General features: G+C 45.5%; 1 protein-coding gene across 2 annotated transcripts in view; it reads right to left on the bottom strand.

Annotated features, from left to right (window-relative positions):
• The window catches only part of Parva (parvin alpha), a 160,073-nt gene that overhangs the window by 16,615 nt on the left and 118,606 nt on the right, over positions 1-24,852 (bottom strand). For both annotated transcript variants that reach the window (XM_036195947.1, XM_036195938.1), the window contains exons 5-7: positions 15,109-15,249; positions 7,058-7,173; positions 1,587-1,645 (exon numbers count right to left, since the gene is read on the bottom strand). In XM_036195947.1, coding sequence (XP_036051840.1) covers positions 1,587-1,645; positions 7,058-7,173; positions 15,109-15,249 — 316 coding nt within the window. The remainder of the gene's footprint in view (positions 1-1,586; positions 1,646-7,057; positions 7,174-15,108; positions 15,250-24,852) is intronic.

Here is a 24,852-nt window from a genome sequence, read left to right as displayed (position 1 = left end):
ATATCCTAAACATTAAAACATTTATTTATTGCGCTGTGTGTGTGTGTGTGTGTGTGTGTGTGTGTGTGTGTGTAAGTTAGAGCACAACTTTCAGGAATTGGTTATTTCCTTCTACCATGTGGGTGCTGGGGAACTGAACTCAGGCTTGGGAGCAAGCACTGTTATCTGATGAGTTTTAGGATATATGGCATTCATTTGCACACCTAATCCCCACTAAATGACCATCTGTGTGTGGTTTGCCTACACAGAATGGTGAAGCTGGAGATGCCAGCTAGATGGACTATCCTGCGGCTTCCTTCATCGCCCTGGGGGGGGGGGGGGGCGGTCTCTGCTGCAGCAGTATATAGAAAACTGTCTTGGGCTGTTGTTAGGAGGGCTTCACTCATACTTATGTTTTTGTGGCAGAGAAAGGAGGACCCTAGGAAGCATAACACACAACTGAAAAGAATGTTTTAGAATCTTAAACCTCCCCTTCCCACCCCCCACAGAGCCAGCAGTGTCTCTCAGGCCACTGCCTTCTTTGGTCTGTTCTCTTTCCAGGAGATGAAACAGCAGGCACAGGGCAGCCCTCGGGGGAGGGGATAGTGAAGCTGGACCTGAGATGGTTTTGCCTCTTAGTCCTCAAAGCCATGCCAAAGACATTTGGTGTTTTGCAAGCCATGTGACTATTGGCGACTAGAATGAGACCTGGAAGGGATGGGGGTGTTTCATGATGGGGTCTCCACATGTCATATAGCAGGCATCCTGGGGAGGGCCACTCTCTACCTCTGGCCACTCCCAGGCCTTTTTGAAATCATTTGCATTATGGACTCCTGTCAATCATGGTTGGAGAATAACTAAGTGGAGACCAGAGACCAATATCCAGTATGTCCCACTTTAGTTTTGAGACAGGGTCTCTCACTGAACCTGGAGCTTGCTGATTTGGCTGGGCTGGCTGGCCAGTGGGTCCTAGAGACCCCTGTATCTGCTTCCTCAGTGCTGGGGTAATAGGTGCATACAGCTAAGTCTGGCTTTTTACAAAGGTGCTGGGGATCCGAACTCGTAACACATTTGTGTGGCAAGCACAAACTGAACCCACTCCCCACTCTCATGGTAAGCCTTTTATATTTCTTCATCTTCAAATTTCTAAAAATAAATAGGGTAACAAAACCAAACCCAAACCCAAAAGACATCTGCCAGGTAGAGAGGGTTTTCTGGGTCGTGGCACATGACCAAATAAATCAGACTTAAGACGGAAGAAAAAAAAAGTCATCCTTTTGAAGATTAACAATTCAGATTGGCCCCGTGTTTACCACAGGATGATTTCATGATGGTTAGCTTTTTGGGGGGTATACTTTTTTTTTCCTGGAGTGCCACAAAATTAGAATTTTCAATCATGGCTAATTCCTCTCTCCCCGCTTCCCCACCCAGGGCTGTACCTTAAGCAGCAAGAGGCATGTTTTGAAGGCTAAGCTATAATCATCGGCTGCAGCTTAATCCCTCCTGCAATCCCAATAAATGAAAACTAAATATCAGCAAATGGGTGAATTTCAGAGAAACATCTGTGTTCCATTACAGACTCGCTGGCAACAATGGTGTTGACATACTCTGTGTTACCAGTTATTTCCTCTTGGATTTGTCGAGACTGGAGGATCCCTTCTCGTTTCTGAAAGGAAGAAGAGAAAGAAGAACACAGGCTTTAGCCACACGGAAACATCGCTTGGTATTCCTGACATGGAAGAGGTTATGGGCGTTGTTATAAGAGGGTCAAGAGAGGAGAGGATTCGAGAAGGGGAAATGCAGTGAGTGATCTGAGGGCACCTGGCTGTACCATCATGACTGATTGCAATTGGTGCTCAGTCCAAACAAGTAGGCTGATTCCTGGAGGGTGAAGCCTGCCTTTCTTTACTGAAGATTTCTGTTGGAAGCCAGCTGTTTGCCTCAGGGAGCAGGGATGGAGGCACAGCAAACCCAAAGGAAATGCTGGCTGGGTGTGTCTGCCTCCAGGTGGGGCCTTGCTGGGAGGCCATTGTGTACAGCAGAGCTGTGGGGCTGGAGGTGTGCAGGACAGCCTGGAGAATTCAGACAGAGGCAAAGGCGACTTGTGCTTTGTTTTGCTTTTTACCCAATAACCATAGAGCTCTTTTAATTTTCTGAGTATTTTTGACATATCTTTGATAGTTTCACACATATATACAACATGTGTACATTATCTTGACCATATCCATGCCCTGCTACCCTTCCTGGACCTTCTCATCTTCCCACTCCCAGCTTCATGTTTATATGTGTATCCCACTGAGCCCATTACTATTGCCTGCACACACATGGGTGTGGGGCCATCCATGGACACATGGGAAACCTTCCAGAGGTCACAGGCCCCAAAAGAAAAATGACTCCCTATCTCTTAGCAGGCACCAGTGGTCAGTGGTTCCTTAGTGAAGGACGGAGCCTTATGAGCCCCCGTGTCGCATTCAAGCTTGCTGACTGGCTTGGTCTTGTGCAGGCAAACAGAGCTGCCACGAGGGTTCATGAGTGCGATGGCCATGTCAAGTCCAGAAGCCAGGATTTCACAGCACTCATCCTCATCCTCGGGCCCTTCGATTCTTTTGGCCTGCTTTTTGGTGATATTCCCTGAGCCTTGAGGGGATTAGTCTAGGTGTTTCATTTAGGGCTGAGCACTCAGCAGTCACCTATTCTCAGTACTCTGGTCAGCAGTTAGGAGTCTCTGCATTGACTGCTACCCACCGCAGAGAGAAGCTTCTAGAACCAAGGCTGAGAGCAGCACTGATCTATGGAGTGAATCACTGGCACAGTTGCTCTGAGTTGCGGGGTGACAGTCTCAGGTCCCTCTAGCTCCAGCAGGCTCCACTTAACACTGGCATGGGGACTGAGTGAGCAGCATACTCACTACTTTAGACACATGGCTCACTCTGGGAAATGCAACCACTTTAGGCCTTGTCCAGCCAATTTCTTCCTCCTCTTCTTCTCCCTATGCACTTTTCAAAGACAGGGACTCATATAGGCCAGTACTATGTGGACTTCCAGGTAGGTAGTCAGACATGCTTTCCAAGAAGAAGAAAGAAATACTAGGAGAAGGTGGCTGCCATTGGTTCCTGGGAAGCTCCCCTGGAGGGTGGCTGGAGATTCGAGCATGGGGCCTTTGAAGGAGCACAAAGGTTCCCTATGACCTATTGATAGACTCCAGGAGAGAGACTTACTCTACCAGGTCCCTCTGTACCCTTGCAGGGCAGTCTGGGCACCATACATAAAAGGCTGGCAGAGCAAAGTCACTGTCCCAAAGCCTAAATTAATGCTAGGAAGGCGCCTCTGAGCTAGGGTGTGGTGGTGCTCACCTCTAATCCCAGCACACTGGAGGCCAAGGCAGGAGGACTGAGAGTTTGAGTCTAGCCTGGGCTATATAGTGAAACCTTGTCTCAATCCACCCTCCTCCCCCATCAAACAAAGAAGGGACCTCTGAGTTCAGGAGGATCAGCTGAAACATGCCTTCTGGAGTCTCTCCAAACTTCTAGAAACATCCACTCATGTTTTCAATAGCCACAGACACTAGCTTACTGGCGAACCCTTTTGCAGAAGGAAAAGCAGACTGGATGGAGTCAAGAGTCTCTGATTAGAGGAGAAAGGGACAATCAGGGTGGAAGTAACAGGAAGTGGGTGTGGAAAGGGACCAGAGAGGAGAGTCAGGAGTTGTCCAAAATTGTCAGTGTGAAACACGTCCGATTTCCACATGGGGCTCAGGGAATCTTTGTCTTGTCTTGTCCACCATTAGACAGAAACTCTCACTTCCCAGTTCATACCTAAGGGAAGGAAGTGGATGCTATGGAGCCCTCGCTGGCAGTCCTTGAAGCCCCGTCTCTATCCCTGGAGAGATCACTCACAGTGTAGCAGCTCGCTTTCTGCAAGGTTTGTTTTCCTTATTGTTTTTGTTTTAAAACAGGGCCTCAGCCAGGTGGTGGTGGTGGTGCACGCCTTTAACCCTAGACTTTGGGAGGCAGAGGCAGGCGGATCTCTGTGAGTTCAAGGCCAGTCTGGTCTACAAAGTGAGTTCTAGGGCAGCCAGGACTACACAGGTTTTCGAAACCCTGTCTCAAAAAAACAAACAAAACAAAGCCAAACCCCCAAACAGCGCTTCACTATGTAGCCCAGGTTGACCTGGAATTTATTACATAGTCTAGACTAGCCTCAAACTCTCAGCAATCCTCCTGCCTCAGCCTTCCAGGTACTGGTACAGTTGTGTACTATCACACCAGGTATTTCTTGCCAGTTCTGAGTCCTGCTTCTGAGCTTATTCTCTTGATAAAGCTAATTACCCTGTAAACTCTAACACACAGACACCCATAGACACAGGCACACACACGCACACACACACACACACACACACACACACACACACACACACATACACACCCCACACGTACACTCCATAACCCTTTTTCCATGTCCTCACCCTAACAAAAGTCTCTGCAGCAGAAATTAAACGAACAACTGCCTCTGATGGCTGATAATTGAGCTCAAAATAAGGTCTGAGATGTAGTTTGCAGGGACCACTGTTTCAAAATAGCAGTCTCCCACAGACTCTGCTGCTTAAATCTTTTTTTTTCTTTCCCTTTTTGTCTGTAGTAAAGCAACAGGTAAGTTTTGTTGGTTTTATTAGAGAACTGTTCATCTTACCTGGTCAGAAGGACAACTAAAATATTCAATAAATGAACAAAGAACTGGAAGGCACGGTGGCCACTGAAGACGTGAATGGTCAGCTTACCTAGAAATCTCTCTCTACTAGCAACGGCGGAGCCATGTGGGAACTGAATGATTGTATGTAGGGTTGTAAAAGAATTACAGGCTTCCAAGTGCCTGTGCTGGCTAGTCACCAAAGCACTCCAAAATGAACTGCAGAGGTCAGGTTTTTGTTTTATGTGTGTGTGTGTGTGTGTGTGTGTGTGTGTGTGTGTGTGTGTGTGTGTGTTTGTGTGTGTGTTTTACCTTTGTTAGAGTGTTTTAGGTTCAGAGGAAAACTGAGAAGAGAGGCTAGGAATCTCCCTGGTTTTCCCACCCCTAGCACCCAATACAGTCTCATCCCCCATTGGCACCCTGTGGCAGAGAGGTACACACCATTCACAACTGAGCCAACTGCACGGAGCTGCTGGTCACCCCTGAGAGGCCAGTTATTATCAGGGTCTGCTTCTGGTGTTGGGCCTTTTATAGCTTTGGGTTGCATATCCCAAAGCAGTGTACCTGACTTCAAAGCCTCTGTGCTCCATCATCCATCCCTCCCTTCCCTGTGGCAGTGTTTCAAAACACAAGATGAACTTGTGTGTTATTGGCTGGTAAGGATAACAAATGGAGATGGTCTGGGTTCCTTAGGACAGTTGTTCCAGGATGCTCTGGGCTGGCCACAAAGGCAATAAAGACAAAGACTGAATGACAAGAATTCTGAGTACCCGTCTATCAGCCACACTTAAGGGTCTGAACCACACAGCTCGGCCCTGTCAAGGACAGCCCTCTGTCCCCCTGTGTCATCTTGTCTCCTTGAGGGCAGCACCAATGCCCCCTATTCCTATTATATCTTTATGATGCTTTGCAGAGTCGAGTGCCAGGAGGTGTGGAAGAAAGCCCTTCTCATTAGGGCAGGAGTGATCGTTGCTTAGGAGCACAATTGTCAAATGCTCCCCTCCAGTTACTGTCTGACCTGAAAGCTCAGCTCAAGGCCCTTTTGTCCTGTGAACAGGTCTGACCTGATCTGGCATAGTTAACCAGCCCAAAAGCTTTTTCTTACTGACTGATGGCAGAGCTGTGTCCTGCTGTCTGTTGCAGAACCCTGGATGGCCCTGGATACTCAGGGGGCTGTGTGCATGCACAGCACACCCTCTCACTGCATATTTATTTGGAAACAAAACAAAGAAACCAACCCAGAGATAAGCAAACACAATGATGACCTTTTGCTAAGTGGGCACGAAGTTGGAAAATAAAATTGCATTTGAGTATTTAATGGGGTTAGGAGCAGAGTGAGTTAGCTATGGGGAGAGAGATTGCACCCTCATTGTGCACGACCATATGTGAATGGAAACTCCATCCGACAGTCTGGATAAGATGGCCTAAGGTCCCAGCTGGGCTTTGCTTGGGGACTGAGAAGCAACAGCAGCAAGGGGCACAAACATGCATGCATGTATGTGCATGAGCACACACCCACACACCCTTGAATACATGACACTCCCTCCCTACACACAAACTTACACGTAAACATACTCTCACCCCCCCATGCTTGAACACATCCACACTTCCTTTCATATATATATATATATATATATATATATATATATATATATATATATATATTCCTGCACACACAACTGAACACACATACACACACTTACTTACCCTTGAATATACACATGCTTGAACACACACTCCTTACATGCACACACACACACACATTTGAACACACACTCCTCATGTGCACACACATATGCTTGAACACACTTCACCTGCACACATATATGCTTGAACATCACACTTCTCACATGTACACTCATGTTTGAACACACACCCCTCTTGAGCATACACACATGCTTGAACATATACTCTTTTCACATACACTGTTGAATACACATTCTTTCGCACACAATACATACACAACACTTAACCAAAAATGTAATTTTCCAAAGCTTTTCAGAGAATGTGCATGACACATACGAACACCCTTCTTTCTGTTCAAGTCTGCATATCTCACAAACATGTATACTATACATCTTCAGCTACACAAATGTATATACTATGTACTTTCAGTTATATGTTGCACAGAGACTCTCCCAGCAGAACTATGTAAAGCCCAGACACATACCCACAGAAAGTTACACTACACACAAGCACACATTCTTATTCTTTGCATGTTTACCAGGCATAAGGCAACAGGTGCTGGATGCCTCCCAGCATGCAGCACCACCAAGTCTACTTAGCCCTTGCTGGCTGTCCTTCTAAGCATCTATTCAACATGCTTTGACTGTTGTAGAACTCAGATCTCTGTGGATCAAGGTGCATGCATATAGGGTAGCGTTCCTCTTACCTGGACCACAACCACTTGGATGGAAACATGGTCTGGGAGTCGGATTGGTGCCCGGAAATACTGAGACAGAGCGACCAGCAGGTGGAGGATGGCAACCAGGCTCTTGGCATGTACAGCTGAAATGCAAGATTAGAAAAAGAGTCTTTCTCCAGAGTCTAGGCAAGTTAGACATCTACCAAGGTTACAGTAGTACCCCTTTCAGTGTCCCCTTATTGCACCCTAAGCATCAGGGAATTCCTCCAGTCACCATCTGTTCTCCCCAACCCTAACCTTCTCAATTTATGGCCACGCCCCATGGGTTCCTTCTTGGACACTGATTGGTAGATTTCCAACATGGTATCTCTGCTTGCACTTGAGGTTCCCCATAAGCACTTCAGCAACGAGTGAGCCTGGAGCTCACACCAGCTCTCCTTGCCCTGTTCTCATCTGCACCCACTCCCTCCCCACCTGACAGGGAATACTGGATTGCTATCACTTCCCCTGTCCAGTGCTGTTCACCAACTTTTCTCTAATCAAGAGACACTAAGTAAGGAGCCTCGGGTCTCATCCTCTGTCTAGGGCCAACCTCCCTAGAAGAAGGTGTGAGAACCACTCAGAAAGCTTGGCTGCTGGTTCCTGATAAGGTGGGTGGAGTCAATATCCCCAGGCAAACTCAAAAGTGTCTTCCATAGGTGCTAAGCCCTTTGCCCATACTAAACCACTTATGCTGCTGAAGACTGGGTCCTTCTGGTTATAGCTTTCTCAGTAGATGGGATAAAGCCTGACTTATACAAGGCTCCCGGAGTCAGGCAGACTAGAATTCGAATGTGACTTTGTTTCCCTGCTACCTGTTTACTGATTATGGCCTTGGGTAGGGGCCACTCTGGCCACTGAGCCTTAAGCTCTTCATCTCCTCAAACAAGGATGGCAGTTCCCGGGTGGACATACACACTGTGAAGACTTCCAAAGATAACAAGGGTAGACAGAGCCCCTGGAACGCTGCAGGTGGCCAGGAATGATTGGTATTTTTTATTATAACTTATGAGAAAGTACCTGGCACAGAGGCAATCAGGGCATGCCAAGCCTCTCTCTTCCTGTCTCATAAAGGGCAGACCCGCCAAGCTCTTTGCCTGCCTGTGCGGTCCTACTAGCTTCGGGCTCTTCATTACAGGGACATTTAAGGGAGAATCCAGAGTAGCACATGTCTATGTCACCTGCATTGGGCTCATTATCAGGGTGTCATTTGTCTTCCCCAGATTAAAAACAACAACAACAACAAAAAAAAAAAAAAACAAACAAAAAAAAAACAACTACTTTAAAAGCTTGGAGAAGCCACTAAGAAAGGAAATGATTCAGACAGTCCTTTGACATCATTAGCACTGTTCCTTATCATGGCTGTTCCTTATCACGGAAGTGTCTCCTAATGGCCAGTAGTGGCTCAATGTGACACCAAGCAGCAGGCCCATCTTCCAGAAAATTCAGTTCTGGAAAACACTGTCCACTGACTCTGACCTACAGTGACAACCTACAAAACAACTCCTGCTTGGGACTGGACCACAGACATGGCACTGTCACAGAAGGTGAGTCACATCAGGGTTTGCTTTCCCAGCCAGGATTGTTACGTAACCCCCAGGCTGGTCCCTGGGGGCTGTAAGCACACTTGAGGTCCTCCTGCTTTTAAGGACAAACTTGATGTTGGAAAAGTTCAGGTCAGTCAAGTCCTGCCTGGTGTCACTGTACATCATCTTGGCAAGTGACATCAAAGGCATCAGACAGGTGTCAGACCCTTTCAACAAATGCTCTGTCCTCCAGGGAATTCTTTTCAAAAGAAATAACCCCATACAGTCACACAGAGGACGTGGACCAAGATACCAGCCTGTGTCACACATCATCATCAAGAGCAAAACCCTGGGAAACACTCACATCCAGGAGGAAGAGGATGGCCAGATTTGGAGCTTCCAAACTTGTTTGTGTTGCTGAGAGACAACAAAACCATATAGTTCTTACCATGCAGTTCTGCTGGGTCCAGAACTTTCTGTGTAGCCCAACCTGACCCTGAACTTGTGACCCTACTGTTTTAGGCTCCTGAAGTTTGTTTGTTTGTTTGTTTTTTCTGGAGTTCATTTTGGAAGTTGAATATGACCTTCCACCACGTGGTGGGTTCTGGGATTTAACTCAGGTTGTCTACCCGTCTACTCAGGTTCGCTGGCCCCTGAAGGCTGGTTTTTATTTTTACCCCTGCCATCTTTCTCCCTCCTAAGCAGAGAAACCCTATGTTATAAAAGCCGAAAGCAGAACTCATGAGAGCAAGCCGATGATGAGGGTTTTCGAGTCTTAACTGCTTTTCTTCCAGTTGTGTTTAAGTTTCTCCTTGTAATCCTGAGGCTGGACCAAGCATTTGCATCAACCACGTCATCAATCACAGCCTCCCAAAGCTATGGCATAGCCACATACCAGAACCCTTACACGCACAGAAAGCCACGGTCAAGACAACGTCACCGAAATATGAACAAGGCTAAAGGAAAATCCCACAGAAACAAGAACAGGAGCCATGTACATCTTCATGCACATATATACAGGAGAATATACACACATGCCTGTGTACAAACATGGGCTTGCGGTCAGCACTTGAAAAGGAATAGAAAACCATTCTGAGCTGTGTGATGAAATCCTGAGCTGTGTCACTGTTCTGCTCAAGACTTGGACTGTTCCTTGTCCAGTGTATCCACACCATGGGTGCTATTCCTCTGCCAGTCACCTGGTGCTCATATCCGGTGCCAGGCTGCCTCGGTATTACACTGACCATGTTATGTGACTTAATGATGGCCCCAGGGCACGAGGACAGTGAGGCTGGCGATGAGGATATGCTGAAATGAAGGTATGAAGGGCTGCCTTTAAGAAAAAAGGGAGAGGTTTCAATAATAGAGAAAAACCTGAGTACCGAGATTCCAGAGCTACAGTAAGACTGAATATTCAACATAATTATGAAAAAAAGAATATTCATGCTAGTTTTTAAAAAAAATTATATTGATTTATTGATTTCATGTATATAGGTGTTTTGCCTGTATGCATGTCTGTGTACCACATGTGTGCCTGGTGTCTACAGGGACCAGCAGAGGGTATCAGATCTCCTGTTACTGGAGTTATACATGGTTGTGAGCTGTCATGTGGGTGCTGGGAACTGAGCCTAGTCCTCTGGAAGAGCAGCCAGTGCTCTTAGCTGCTGAGCCACCTCTCCAGCCTTCCATGGTGGTTTTGTTGTCACACCTTAAGGCACAGCAGTGATGGCCATTGCTTATGATAAATGTGTTGTTAGGATGGAAAAGGCCCTAATAGCAGAGACACAAAACGAACCTGTAGACCAATAGGAGAGAGTAGATACCAGGAAATATACTCACATGGCTACAGCCACCTGATTTTCAAGAGGGATGCAAAAAACATACACTGGAGGAAAAAAAATAGCCTCTTTAACTAATGGTGCTGGGAAAACCAGATATCTACATGTAAAAGGATGAAACTAGATCTGTATCTCTCACCCTGAGTAACAATCAATTTAAAATGGATCAAAGATCCTAATGCGGGACCTGAAAAATTAAACTCCTAGAAGACAACTAAGTAAAAGACTTCTATACAGCAGAGACAAGGACTTCCCACAAGAGCCACAGGCTCAGGAAATAAGCCCGTGAACTGAACAATGAGACTGTATGAGATTAAAAAGCTTCTGCACGGCAGAGGAAATCACCCATCAGTGAGGAAACAGCCTACAGAATGAGAGACAATCTGCTAGCTACCACCTAGATCCACAATAGGTAGCTCCCATAAAGAACTTAAAAAATCATCATTCCACCCCCTAAATCATCCAATCAAAAAATGGGCAAATTACTGAAAAGACATTTCTCAAGAGAGATAGAAATGGTCAATATCTATCTGAAATGGGGTTCAACATCCTTAGACTCAGGGCAATGCAAATTGAAAGTACTGTGAGAATCCAGCTCACCCCAGTCACAATGACTACCACCAGGGGAACAAGTACCAACAAACCTCAGTGGGGACATGGAGTGAGGGGCCCTCTTTCACACTGGTGGGGCCACTGCAGGAATTAGCACACTGGATCCTCAAGAAACTGAAAATACAACGATCATATGCGCCTGCTAGATCACTCCTGCTGGACCTCAAAAAACTCTAAGTCAACATGCCACAGAGACACTTGCACAGCCATGTTTACTGCTGCACTACTCACAATAGCCAGGAAACAGGACCAGCCTAGCTATCCATCAGCAGATGGATGGATACAGTATATTACACAATGGTGCAATTCAATTCAGCTATAAAGAAAAATGAAGTTATGACATTTGTAGGCAAATGGATGCAACTGGAGATCATTAAGTGAAACAAGCCATGGCTCTTTTTTTTTCCTTTTCTTTTTTTTGTGTGTGCCCATGTGTGAGGTGGGGAAGAGGAGGAGAAGGATGAGGATGAGGAGGAGGGTGAGGGTGAGGAGGAGGGTGAGGAGGAGGAGGAGGAGGAGGAGGAGGAGGAGGAGGAAGAGATCTTAAAGGACAGGGGAAAAAGAGGGAATGGGCGAATTCTAGGACATCCAGGACTGTTACACAGAGAAACCCTGTCTTGAAACCCCCCCAAGAAAAGAGAGAATGGGATACATGTGACATGAAAACAGAATAAGGAACTATTTGGGGTGAGGAATGAGATCAGCAAGAGAGGGGCAGGAAGGTGGGAGAGGAGGACGAACTGGAACACGTATAGTGACACATAGGTATGGAAATGGCACAGTGTAACCCAGGACTTTGCATGCTAACTTAAAATAAGAAAAGATGGAAAAGCTATTCCATTTGTGTGTCTACGCACATGTAATGTCTGGAACTACCCATGGTGTAGGCATTGCCTGGAGTGTTGAAAGACACCCCGTTTAGATACTGGGAGATTACTGTCTATAAATGCATAGTTGTGTATTCATGTATGAATAAATAAAAAGCATAGTCTATACCCTCTTTATTACACCACACACACACACACACACACCCACACACACACGCACACGCACACGCACACGCATGCACGCATGCACGCGCCTTCCAGTAATAACTCCAAACATTTCAGGGCCCATCTCTGGTAGGCAGCTTATGGAGGCTGTGTGTACAGGCTCAGTCCAGCCTGGCTCTAGAGCTGGCTCTCTGGAACAGATTCCCACCTCCGTTATTTATCACTCTGTGAGCAGGACAGTGGTGCTCCTTCAGCAAACATTAGGAGGCATGAAGTGCACCAGTTACTCTTCCTGATTCTGGGGAAATGATAGTGAAGAAGCTAGAGTGCCTGACCCTGGGATGGTAGTGTTTACAGTGTCATAATTCTTCTGTGCCTTGATTTTCCCTTCTGTGAAATGAGGGTGCTGAAAAGGATTGCCTGAGGTAGGCAAGTGAGCATCGCAAAGATTAAAATAGGCATTAATATTTAAATGTGTTTATATACACTGGCATTCTCTAAATTTTCAATAATAAAGCATTCTGTTTGTGAACAGAAAAGAAAGAAATCCCTAAAGTTCTAGATCAAAGACCTTGGTAACTCAGCAGCCTGTCCCTGCCACCCTGGTCCTGAGCATAAAGGAGACACAGTGTCCCAAAATGCAGACAGGGCTGATTACAGAGAAAGTAGAGACCTCTCCCTGCGAGTTGTGCCTGCTCTGTTCCTTCTAGAACACACTGCTTCTTCTTGTAAACAAGCTCCAGCTCTTCTTGATGCCCGGAGGCATCACAGGGAGCAGCCAAGAGGATAATTATCCCTTCTGACCCACTAATCCATCTCCATTCTGGAGATCTAGCCAGGAAGAGTAATTCATAAGAGGTAAACAGAGAGACAGCAAAGACATCCAACTAAAGCCATCTGATATTAGCAAGCAGGGTGTGTGTGTGTGTGTGTGTGTGTTATGTGTATATATGCATAAATGTATATATATGTGCATATGTTGTATGTATATGTGTAAGGTCAGAGATCAGTATCAGGTAGTCAAATGTCTTCCTCAATTTCTCCATCTTGTTTTTTGAGACAAGGTCTGGAGTTACTTACTCACTTAGCTGGGCTCCCCAGCAGACCCCAGAGCTTCTCCTGCTTCTTTTCACTAGCACTGAAATTACAGGCATGTGGCACTACTCTGGGCCTTTTAATTTTTTTTTTTTAAATGTGCGTGCTGGGGCTCAAACCCAAGGCCTCATGCTTGTAAGGTAAGTGCTTTACCCAATAAGCCATCATCTCTCCAGTCCCATGTGTCCTCTTCTCAACACTATTTCATTTCCCAGGGGCACAGAGAAAAAGGGCTTCTTAGCAGGGTTGCTTCTGGGGCCTGAAGCCAGGTCTTGTCCTCTACCTCAGGTGAGTCTGGCTAAGCAGAGAATGCCCTGTTCCCAGCTTATCCCACTGTTCCATGCCAGCAACGGTATAATTATGCTGAAGGAGGTACTGGGTGTTTTGGCTCCAGTGTCAGAAATGAGGGGAGGAGATGGCTCCTGGCAGCTACGGGGTCACTACAGCGGGGGAGGGGAGAATTTCTTTTTCTTTTCTAAGTTTGAAAAAAATACTTAAAAAAACTCTCCTAGGGGATGAATTCATTTTAAGACCTATAAATGGAATGCAATAAAACAAGGTTTCTGATACTTAGATCCACACACTGTGTAACTATTTTATTTGCACTGTTAAAACCTGCAAACCTGTTTCTTTACAAAGAGAAAAGTCATTCTGCTCTCTTACTGGGGACAGACAGTCATTGCTAGTATCAATGACCCACTGACTTACTGCTGAATCTGAGTGAGAGTTTATATTAGAAGCCAAGGCACACTCTTGAGGCAGCAAAAGAATGAATAGCCTAGGGACTGGAGAGATGGCTCAGAGTTAAGAGCACTAGTTGCTCTTCCAGAGGACCTGGGCTTGATTACCAGCACCCACATGGCAGCTCACAACCATTTGTAACTACAGTCCTGGGGGGGAGGTCTGCATCAAGCTAAAACATTAAAAGAAAAAAGAGGTCTATACTTTCTGAAAATTTTGAGCTACAGTAGCAGTAAAAGGTAGAACTTTAAAATATCCTGTTCTAGGGGCAGGAAGATGGTTATGTATGTAAAGGTGCTTGTTGTAAAGCCTGGTGATTGACTTTGTCAACTTGACACAATGCAGGATTGACTGCACTGGGTTGGCCTGGGAGTGTTTGTGGTGGACTTGTTAACTGAACTGAATCAATGTGGCAGAGGTTACCCATCCCATTTATAAGACTTGAAATGGCTCTACCACTTAGGAGAGTTAAAAAACTTTTTTTCAAACTTAGGAAAAAAAAAATCCCTTCCCACTCACTGTAGTGCTTTCGTAGCTGCAAGACCCCACCCAGTGTGGGCGGAGTCATTCCCTAGGCAGGGGTCCTGAACTAAGTGGAGAAACCAAGCTAAGTAGACAGACACAAGCAAGCAAATGAATCCACGGGAGGGTGAAAGGAGAGAACTGACTTCACAAAGGTGTCTCCTGACCTCCAGATCTGTACCATGGCATGAGCCTTCCCCCACACCTCTGCCCCCTGCTCCACCCTACACTCTAATAAATAAAACATTAAAACGAGCCCTTTGCTCGTGCTTTGGACCTCAGCAATATCTCTGCTCCTTCTGAGAAGCAGAGTGGAAGTGACAGGGTGTGGGGTTTGGGACAGAACTGAAGCCTCCTCACTCTTGGCCTCTCAGCTGTGTGGACCTATGGCCGCAGCTTCCCAGTGTCTGGACATGCTGGAGACAGCAGCGCTCTCAGTGGGCTGTGTGTGTCTCAGAAGTAGCTCCAGGAATGTGTCATTTCCTTTCGGGGCTGACCTCACACAAGGCTGCCACAGAAAGCCTTCCAGATAAAGGGATGCTGACATGGACATTTTATTATTTTTCTTCCAAGAGTCTGCAGGCTGGGCTAGCTTTCCCAGGAAGGTGCTTCTCAGAGAAACGAATTTGCATCCCAGGCCTTACAGCTTAGGGATGGGGGGACACACTGGGGACCAGTGTCATTTCACAGCCCCCCTCCTCTGCACAACTCACAGTCTACATTCCACTTGATGCTCCTGGGAGGAAGCTTCAGGGTCTCGTTGATTTTCTCCAGCACAGTCTGCAGCTTCTGCTTCTGGGCGATCTCCGACTGGGTAACCTCTGCCACGTTGAGCTTCTCACTCTCCAGTTTCTCTGGGGTGACAAGGAAAAGAGCAGCTGTTATCTCGAGTCACAGGAAACCTAGCTCATGCCTACTCCTCCATCCGTTCATTTAGGACAGCCTGCATTCAATCACCAAATATCCGCAGCCAAACCTAGAAGTGTTCGGGGATCCCCCAGATAATCAAATCTGGAGATGTTGAGTGTCCTGTGGAAAATGGGAGTGTGTTTGCCTAGAGTCTATTAAATCCTCTTGTATGCATCAATCACCTCTGGATTATTCAAATGCCTCATACAACATTAAAGATCATTACATGCTGTTATTCTATATTTATAGAATCATGACAAGAAAAGCATGGGTATTTTTAGTACAGTTGATAATTTCTGCTCAAATATTTCAATTTACAGTTTGTTATAATGCCATTTTTGTTGCTGTGATAAAATATCCCAACAAAAAGCAACTTGGTAGAGAACATTTATCTTGGCTCATAGTTCCAGGCTACATTCCATCACTGTGGGGAGGTCATGTGACATCATACACAGAGATGAATGTATGCATGCTCACTTGACTACTGAGATACTTGTCATATGACATCATACGGAGCGATGAGTATGCACATGCTCACTTGCTTGCTTGTACTCAGCCCCATTTCTCCATTTATAGTTCAGAACTCCCCACCTAGGGATTGGTGCTGCCCACACTGGGCTGGGCTTCCCAGATCAATTAACTTCATTAAGACAATTCTCCACAGACCTGCCCACAGGCCCACCCAGTGTAGAGTGTAGACAATCCCTTACTGAGAATCTTTTTACAGTTGATTCTAAGTTATGTTGTGTTGAATCTGCAGAAACGAAACCTTTAGATATGAAGGACCAACTGTGCGGAGAACCTTCTAGAAGAGCGACACCGCTCATTGTCTATTGGTAGCACCAGTCCTGGAGAAGCCTTTGATTGTGCCATGGACCCCCAGGACCACAGAAGTAGGGGATTTAACTGGTCACCTTTGAATGTTCTTCTTGAATTCTGGGTTTCCCCCTCTCCTTGTCCAAGGATACTCCAGTGTCCTAGTTGGCCAGTCTTCTGTCAGCCAGCCATGTCCTTCTTATAGACATCCTGTCTACTCTTGTATGGGTGTCATACCCAAACATATCAGTCTGATAGAAGCATCTCTTCTCCCCTCCCCCGACCACAGACAGTGTCAATTGTATCAATGCCAAGGCACACTTTTTTTTTTCTCACATTTTCACATCCCTAAAATCAGACTATGTATTAAAACTGATGGCCTCCCATAAGTCCTGCCAGCGAGGTGGAAGACACACAAGCCCCTCATGGGACCATTACTTCCATGCTCTAATAAGCCCACAGAAGCACCTGTGCAAAGTATCAGATAAAAACTTGAAGCAAGAAGAAAGCACCCAGTAATAGGTGAGTGGGGATTTTTCTCTTTCTGGATGGCGCTCACATTGTGGCGAGCTTTAATACCAGTGCATCTCATGTGTCTTGACATAGGAGACAGCTTGATCAGTTTACTAATCTAAATTCGTATTTTAATCTATCACAAAGGACGAAACAATGGTAGCCTCCTTGATGGGAATTGCAGTGCCTGCTTCTAGATTCATCTAAATCCTCGCTCCCTTGCTCATTCAGGGCTGACAGAATGCATGGCTCAGAGTGTGTTTCAAATAGCTTTTCTCTGCATTTTCAAGGGCTGCCATATAAATATTTCAGCTTTCCATCAGTGCTCTGATCAGCGCTTATTTATTTTTTGTAGCTCTAGCTTACACAAGTCATGTGCTCCTTGGTGTGAGGCTGTCCACGGGAGAGTCTGTGCGGCTTCTGAAGATTCATGAGTGGTGTCAGCACCACGGCAGGATGACCGCGGGCTATTTGTCCGTGCAGCATCCTCAAATGGATCTCTCTGCTCTTTTCAGTGGATTCAAACCATCCCTCACTTCTGAGGTGCAAGGATTTATCAAGCATATAGCAAACCTTACATAGCTTGTGTGTGTGTGTGGGGGGAGTGTTAGTTCGTGTGTTGCTCAGAGTGCAGATTGCTGAAGTCGGTCCTCCCCTTTGACCCCATGGGTCTCAGGGACCAAGCTCAGGTCAGTAGACTTGGCTGCAAGCGCTTTTAGCAAACGAGTGCTCTCAGTCTACCTTTTCCATTTCAAAGTTGAATTCTCATTTTGGATCTTCTCCAATTAAAGAAAGCCCCATTGTTTCGTGCTGACACTGGAACTGTCCTTAGAAGCAAGCTATTTCTTCAGACATTGCAATTGATAACACCGGGGAGGGCTGCACAGCACACTGTGATGATAAGGTTCGAAGCCTGATCTTGACCTGGGGGGAAAAGCCACTGGGCTAGATTACTGGTGACTGTCTCAGTGGAGGGCTGGGCAGGGAGGGAGGACAAGGGTGTGTGAGCCACAGACTTGCTGGCCCACACTATGGATTTTCATATTTACAATATTCTGCTGGCCAGCATTAAGCATTTCCATTTCCGAGTATCTTCTCTTTTCTTTCTTCCTTTTTTCCTGAGACAGGGTTTCACTGTATACCTCTGGGTGACCTAGAACTCACTAGGTAGACCAGGCTTGCCTTAAGATCATAGAAACTGGCCTGCCTCTGCCTCTCAAATGCTGCGTTTATAGCCATCAAACCTGGCTTTGCCCTTGTTTTTAAAGCAATAGGTGGGAAATAGGAAATATGTACCTGGAGGCTGGCAAGGAGGCTCAGTGGGTAAAGGCACTTGTCACCTGACCATGCAAGCCTGATGACCCAGGAGATGCTAGGAGAGAAGAGACTCATCCCTGTTGTCCCCTGACCTCCTAATACACACAGCAGGAGGAGTGTGTGTGATCATGCACATATACACACAGCAGAAAAACACACCTTCTGCACAAATTTATATCCTGAGTATCTTCCTAGGTTCAAGTCATTCTTTTGGGAAAAAACTCTCATGCAGCACATGGAGCTTCTTGCACATGTGACCATCCTCTGTAGGTATCTAGCCAGGTTCCATCCCCGTTTTCTCTGCTGCAATAAACATCCCTAAACATCCCATGTGTTCAAGGAACTGATGGTTGCAGACAAGACTAAAAGCCCCTGCCTCACACGATTTGTTCATGTATCTGGTCATCTTTCCTCAGTAAGACCTTCCTTCCTTCCTATGCTGGCCGTGTATGTGCGCGTGCGTGCATGTGTGTGTGTGTGCGCGTGCATGCGTGTGTGTGTGCGTGCGTGTGTGTGTGTGTGTGTGTGTGCGTGCGCGCGCGTGCGCGCGCTTGCGAGCATAGGAAGAAAGGAAGGCCTTATTGCACGTGCACATGCCTAAGCTAAAGGAATCTTTCCCAATTGCTCTTCACTGTATTTTTTGAAACAGGGTCTCTCACTAAATCTAGAGTCCACTGATTTGCCTGGCCTGCCAGTGAGCCCCAGAGAACCCTCCTGTCTCCACTCCCCAGGCCTGGGTACACACATGTGCTGCCCTAGCTGACTTACTGGCTTTTCATGTCGGGGGCTGGGATCTGAACTCAGGTCTTCATGCTTGTGCAGCCAGGGTCCCAACTGAGCCGCCTTCCTATTCAACAATTTCTACAGTGACACAATATTTTTCCTCCACGATGCCAAGGAATTAAAGATACTTTCTCTTTCTAGACTTCTAATTTTTTTCTATTCTTAGGGTGATATTAGCTGGGTCTTTACAAATCTATTGCTGAAGCATTATTTTCCTGGGAAGCCATTTCTCACACATTTCCATACTTCTGCAAATTGCCCATAATTGGTTAATTTTTAGGAAGTGCTAATATGATTTTGAAATAGATAAGATGTGGTTTAGAATTTGTTTTCAGGTGTATTACTTGTGACCATTTCCTTGCTTTTAGTTGGAACACTAAGATGTCCTTCCAGAGATCGGCTTTACACAACAATGGAATGGCATTCAACAAACTCAGCAAGTGTGAAGACAGGGCAGAATAAACTCAGTTCCCAGAACAATGACCCCTGTCCTGGGCTTTAACTCCTAGAGTTGCAACACACATCACACCCTCAGAGAATTAGAGCCCGTCAACCCCTTTCCAGTGTTACAGATTCTCCAGCTCTTTAACTACTCAAAACTACTTTTGTTTTCAAATGTTCATTAAATTTAAAAAATCATCTCAGAGAATTGCTTGCTTTATGGACACAACCAAATTGTGTGGAGTTCCACATTCTGTTAAAAAGAATGAGAGTTCTCCAATTAGAGGCTGTGTTATACACTATATAGAGGTCAGAGCTGGTGAACTGTATTATCCTATTTTACTGGTGTGTGTGTGTGTGTGTGTGTGTGTGTGTGTGTGTGTGTGTGTGTATTTGGTAGTACTGTGGATTGAACCCAGGGTCTTGTGGAGCAGGCAAGCATTCTTCTACTGAGCTACATATCCCCAGCCCCTTAAACTTTTCTGAATGTTTTTATTATTATTTGTGTGTGTCTGTGCATGTATGTGCACGTGCATATGTGTGCCTGCATAAGCCATAAGAAAGTGTGGATCCCCTGACACTGGAGTTACAGGTAGTTGTGAGTTGGATGATAATAGGTGGTACACTGGGAATTGAACTCAAAAGTCCTCTGCAAGAGCAGCAAGTGCTCTTAACTGCTAAGCCACCTCTTCAGCCCTCTGAATATGTTATTAAGAGGTTTTGTTTTTTAGAAAATCTACCTGTGGTATGGAGGATTCATTAAGTTCTTTTATATCTCCTCTTTTCCTTTTTTTTTTGAGACAGGGTTTCTCTGTAGCCCTGGGTTATCTTGGAACTGTCTCTGTAGACCAGGCCAGCCTTGAACTCAGAGATCTGCCTGCCTCTGCCTCCCAAATGCTGGGATTAAAGGCATGTTCCATCATTCGTGGTATAGTGCGTTTGATTAGCTATGGCCCCCAAAGATTCATGTGTGTGAATGCTTGGCCCATAGGGAGTGGCACTATTAGGAGTTGTGGCCTTGTTGGAGGAAGTGTATCACTGTGGAGACAGGCTTTGAGGTCTCATATGCTCAAGCCATGTCCAGTATGGGACACAGTAGCTTCTGCTGCTTGCAGATCAAGATGTAGAAATCTCAGCTACCTCTCTAGCACCACGTCTGCCTGCATGCCACCATGTCCCACCATCATGATAATGGACTAAACCTCTGACACTATAAGTCAGCCCCAATTAAATGTTTTCTTTATAACAGTTACCACGGTCATGGTATCGCTTCACAACAATAGAAACCCTAATTAATTTAGACACCCGGCATCATCTTCTTTTTGAAGACAAGATCTCATTCTGTAGTCTAGGCTAGTCACTGAACTCAAGAGTCTCCTGCTGGAAAATTCTGGATGCCAGTATTAAAATTGTGTCCTTTGGAATAATGATTGTCGTTTTTAATGTTTTGTGATGAATATGCATAAGTATAATTTTAAAAGTTCCATATTTTTCTAGTCATTTTAGTTGCTCATCAATATGTAGTGATTTAGTGGTGCATTTTACCTTAAAGGCTACTTTGTATGACTTGAAATAAATCCCTCCCTATTCTTTTAATTAGAGTCTGATATAGCATCATTTCCATGCTTTTTCTTTCAACTTTTGTGTCTTCATTTACTTAGAAATTGAATTCTATTGTAGACAGAAATTAGTAACCTCCTTTTCTTGATGTGGTCATTTTGAGGCAAGGTCTTAGGAGCCCAGGATGACCTTGAACTCAATATGTAGCTGAAGATGACCTTCAACTCTTGATCTTCCTCTTCTACTCCCCAAATGCAGGTATTACAGTATGCCACTGTGCCCAGGAATTTTGTTTGCTTCTAACATTTGTTTTGTTTTTAAATCTGATCAACTTTGTCCTTTCAATGGATGAAGTCAGTTTCCATGGACTGTGTTTGCAGTGTACTTGGGGTCACCTGCACTAGGGGTCACCTGCACTAGGGGCCACCTGTAGTTGGGGTCACCTGCACAGGGGACACCTGTACTAGGGGTGACCTACACTAGGGGTGACCTGCACTAGGGGTCACCTACACTAGGGGTCACCTACACTAGGGGTCACTTACACTAAGGGTCAGAGTATTAGTATTCTTTAGATGTACAACCCCACGAGAGACAAGAAGTTATGGGAAGCCACTGTGGACTCAAGAGCAAAGGAGACTGGCCAGCTAAAGCAGTGTTTGAGCTGTGATGCTGAACTGAGCATCATATTAAAAAGCACTGCACCCTGAGGGGCTGGAGAGATGGCTCAGCAGCTAAGAGTACTTGTTGCTCTTGCAGAGGACTTGGGTTCAGTTCCCAGAACCTACATGTTTGGCCCCTAACTACCCTAACTTCAGCTCAAAGTGATACAATGCCCTCTCCCAGTATCCCCAGGCACCAGACATGCATGTGGTATACATTCATACATATAGGCAAAACACTCACAAACATAAAATGAAAAATAAATAAACCTAAAAAATTTGTAAACAAGAAAGTAGTAGAAAGTAGTGTGTGCAAATGAAACCTGTAATTTGGCTAACCAGCTTATTAATTATTTTTTATTTTTATTTTTCAGAGCTGAGGATCGAACCCAAGGCCTTGCGCTTAGCTAGGCAAGCATTCTACCACTGAGCTAAATCCCCAACCCTGGCTAACCAGCTTTTAAAGGTTATTCTTTTAGTTTTGGTATTGGAGTGATGGTTGGGCCAGCTGTGAACATAATGGGAGCTTAGGTGAACAACACGTGGAAACTCCTTATACAACCATTGTGACTCGGAGTCTAAAATTAGTTCAAAGCCACAATGTTTAGAAAGTGACAAATGCCCTATGGGTTAAGTGTTGAATGGATTAGTGAAATGTAGAAAGAGCTGGAATATCTCAGCTACTGAGGCAAGAAGTGGTGTACAGGAGAAAAAGACGGAACCAAAGAAGCTAGGAGAAATGAGAAGTTCAAAGCCAAGCTGCCTGGAGCATAATGGCGAGAGCTAACCCTACGCAACACCAGACTAAGCCAAGCTCCTTAATAAGAGCTTGTGTGACAGCTGAGCGATGGGATGGATCTGATGCACAATAGATGAGCATATAGTGGCCAGGACTCACTGTGTGGATGGAGGTACGTGAGCAATCCAGCTGAGCAACTATCTGTGTACAGTGAGGCCATTCGTTGGAGTGGGAATGGAAGGACTTTGGAGGGGAGAAACAAGGAAAACAGCCTGTTTGGGGCAGCCACAAGGTGGCTGGAGCACATCCAGATGGAGACCCCTGGAAGAAGACAGTTAGAGATGAGCTTGGCAGTTTTGAGAAGAATGATGTTCTGGAGTGGTGTGAAAGCCATTATGGTAGGTAGCATCAATGGTTAGACCTGCAAGGAAGGGTGGAGACACCCAGGAAGTGGGAAGAAAGAAGAGCTGAGGTGGATGATGAGTCTCTCTCTGCTTCCTGACTGTGTTACAAATTGATCAGCTGCCTCCTGCCTGGTGTCTTCCCTGCCATGATGGGCTGTGTCCCCTCCAACTGAGGACCAGTAGGAACTCTTGAAGCTATATGGTTGCAGCAATCAGAAACGTAACCATTCCACCAAGAAATGCCAACCATGATTAGAAGAAGTAGAACCTTAGGAGAAGACAGCAGCAGGTGTCAGCGGCAGGAGAGAACCACCTAGAGAACACGCGGACACAGAAGCCACGTGATGGGGGAAGGAGCACAAGGTTCAGTCGAATGCCAGACGTCTGAATCCATAGTGATGATCTCAGCAGGAAAGTTGACTATAAGATGGGGAGATGGCTGTTGCACTATGGGGCGGGAGGGGATGGCTGCACTGGCAGCAGCTGCAGGGGCGGAAAGGAAGACAGACGACTAGAGGGGAGTTAAAGTCACAGGGGTCATTCAGACCTGTCTCTAAACTGGTCTATCCTGGGGCTCCTATGACATTCATTTGCTGCTCGCTGGTTCTCTCGACCTGGACACCCTGCCTATAGGTTTGGCATCTGTGTGCCCAGCCTTACACGTGCAGAGAGCTATGCTGAAGTCCACACAAAGAGCATGGTTGCTGGTGTGACTTGCCTTTGTGACATGAAGATGGACATCTTGAGTCATTTGACCTATTCGTACACAAGACCTGATCTGGAGCTACACAGATGTGAAGTCAGGTTCTTTATTAACCTTCCCTGTGGCCACATTCCATCCTTGCTCTGAGAGCCTAGCATAGGACATTCAGCTTCTACGCCTGATTAGAAATCTTGCTGGAGGGGCCAACAGCTGCAACCACAGGAGACATGCTCAGTGAGGATCACATCTTCTCCAGAATTACATGTGCCAAAGCCTTTCCATTCTGTATTCAGCTAGCATTTACAACCTTTAAATATTAATACTCATTAATATTGATGTTTGAGTACCAAATCAGTTTAGCTTCCAAGAAATTACTAGATTTTATATTAGCCACTCATTCATTTATCTAATATACATTGATTAAGTGCTAGGTGATGTTTGAGGCAGCTGGACAGGGCCAGAGAAACCTGGAAAAAAATAAATAAGACCTACTTTTTGATTTTAAGAGTGTCACATGTACTTACATACACAGCTAAAACCAACACATAACATAAGGCACGTAGAAATACATATATGTATATGTTTATGTATACAGATACATACTTATACAAGCTAAATATCCCTTTCCCCAAATTCTTGGGACAAAGGATATTTCAGATTATATATATATAAAATTTATATATTTCTTTAAATTTGGGGTGCTACCATGTACATAAATAAGACATCTTAGGAATGAGACTGAAGTCTTAAACACAAAATTCTTTAATGGCTCATATACATTTATAGTATCGATACAAAGCCTAAAGGTACTTGTTATTGTAGATAGTATTGCTAGGTAGCCCTGACTGGACACAAACTCATTATGCAGCTGAGGCTGGCCTCAACTTTATAAGGATCCTTCTGCCTGAGCAGAATTCTTAGTGCTGGGATTATTGTCATGTGCCACCATGCCTAAGCTGAAGGCAGTTTTATACAACAGCTCTAGAGCACCAACCTTGACTGCAACTCATCAAGTACACCACGTGTGGAATTTTCCAATTGTGCCGCACCCAAAAAACTTTCAGATTTTGGAATATTTCAGATTATATAAATTTGAATACACATACATTTCCCCCTTAGACATGTATGGGTTGGGGGTGAGAACAGAAGAATCCATAGCCCTGTCTTCTACATGTGAGCATAATGTATAGTGTGTGAAAGGGAGACATCTGAGTCCAGAAGGATGAGCAACAATGGTGTGTCTCAGTAGATGACTGAGGAAGAAGGGCCTCAGAGGCAGATGCAGGAATGAATTATCAGGCCGAACACATGACATAGGAAATAATGTTCTGTGGTAGACAGAAAACCAGAAACAACAATGGTGAGGACAGTCACTTACTTCACCTCTCATGCCCTATCATGTGAGCCATGTGTGGAGAGGTGCCTGGAGGGAAGGCTGCAAACAGTTGTGGGGGTTGGAGAGATGGTCTGAAGTCTTGATGGCTGTGTTACGTGGTCTGGATGGTGATGTGCAGGAGAGAGCCCCTGGGAGCTCTAAATGAGGGTGGACAGGCCACCTTGTGACTTGACCAGGTGTCGCAGCTAGCAGGTGACAGACCAGAAGAGGTGGGATG

This window comes from Onychomys torridus, chromosome 1 (assembly GCF_903995425.1).
Source record: "Onychomys torridus chromosome 1, mOncTor1.1, whole genome shotgun sequence".
Lineage (NCBI taxonomy): Eukaryota > Metazoa > Chordata > Mammalia > Rodentia > Cricetidae > Onychomys > Onychomys torridus.
Note: the sequence above shows the minus strand (reverse complement) of the source record. Positions and strands in the feature narration are given on the sequence as shown.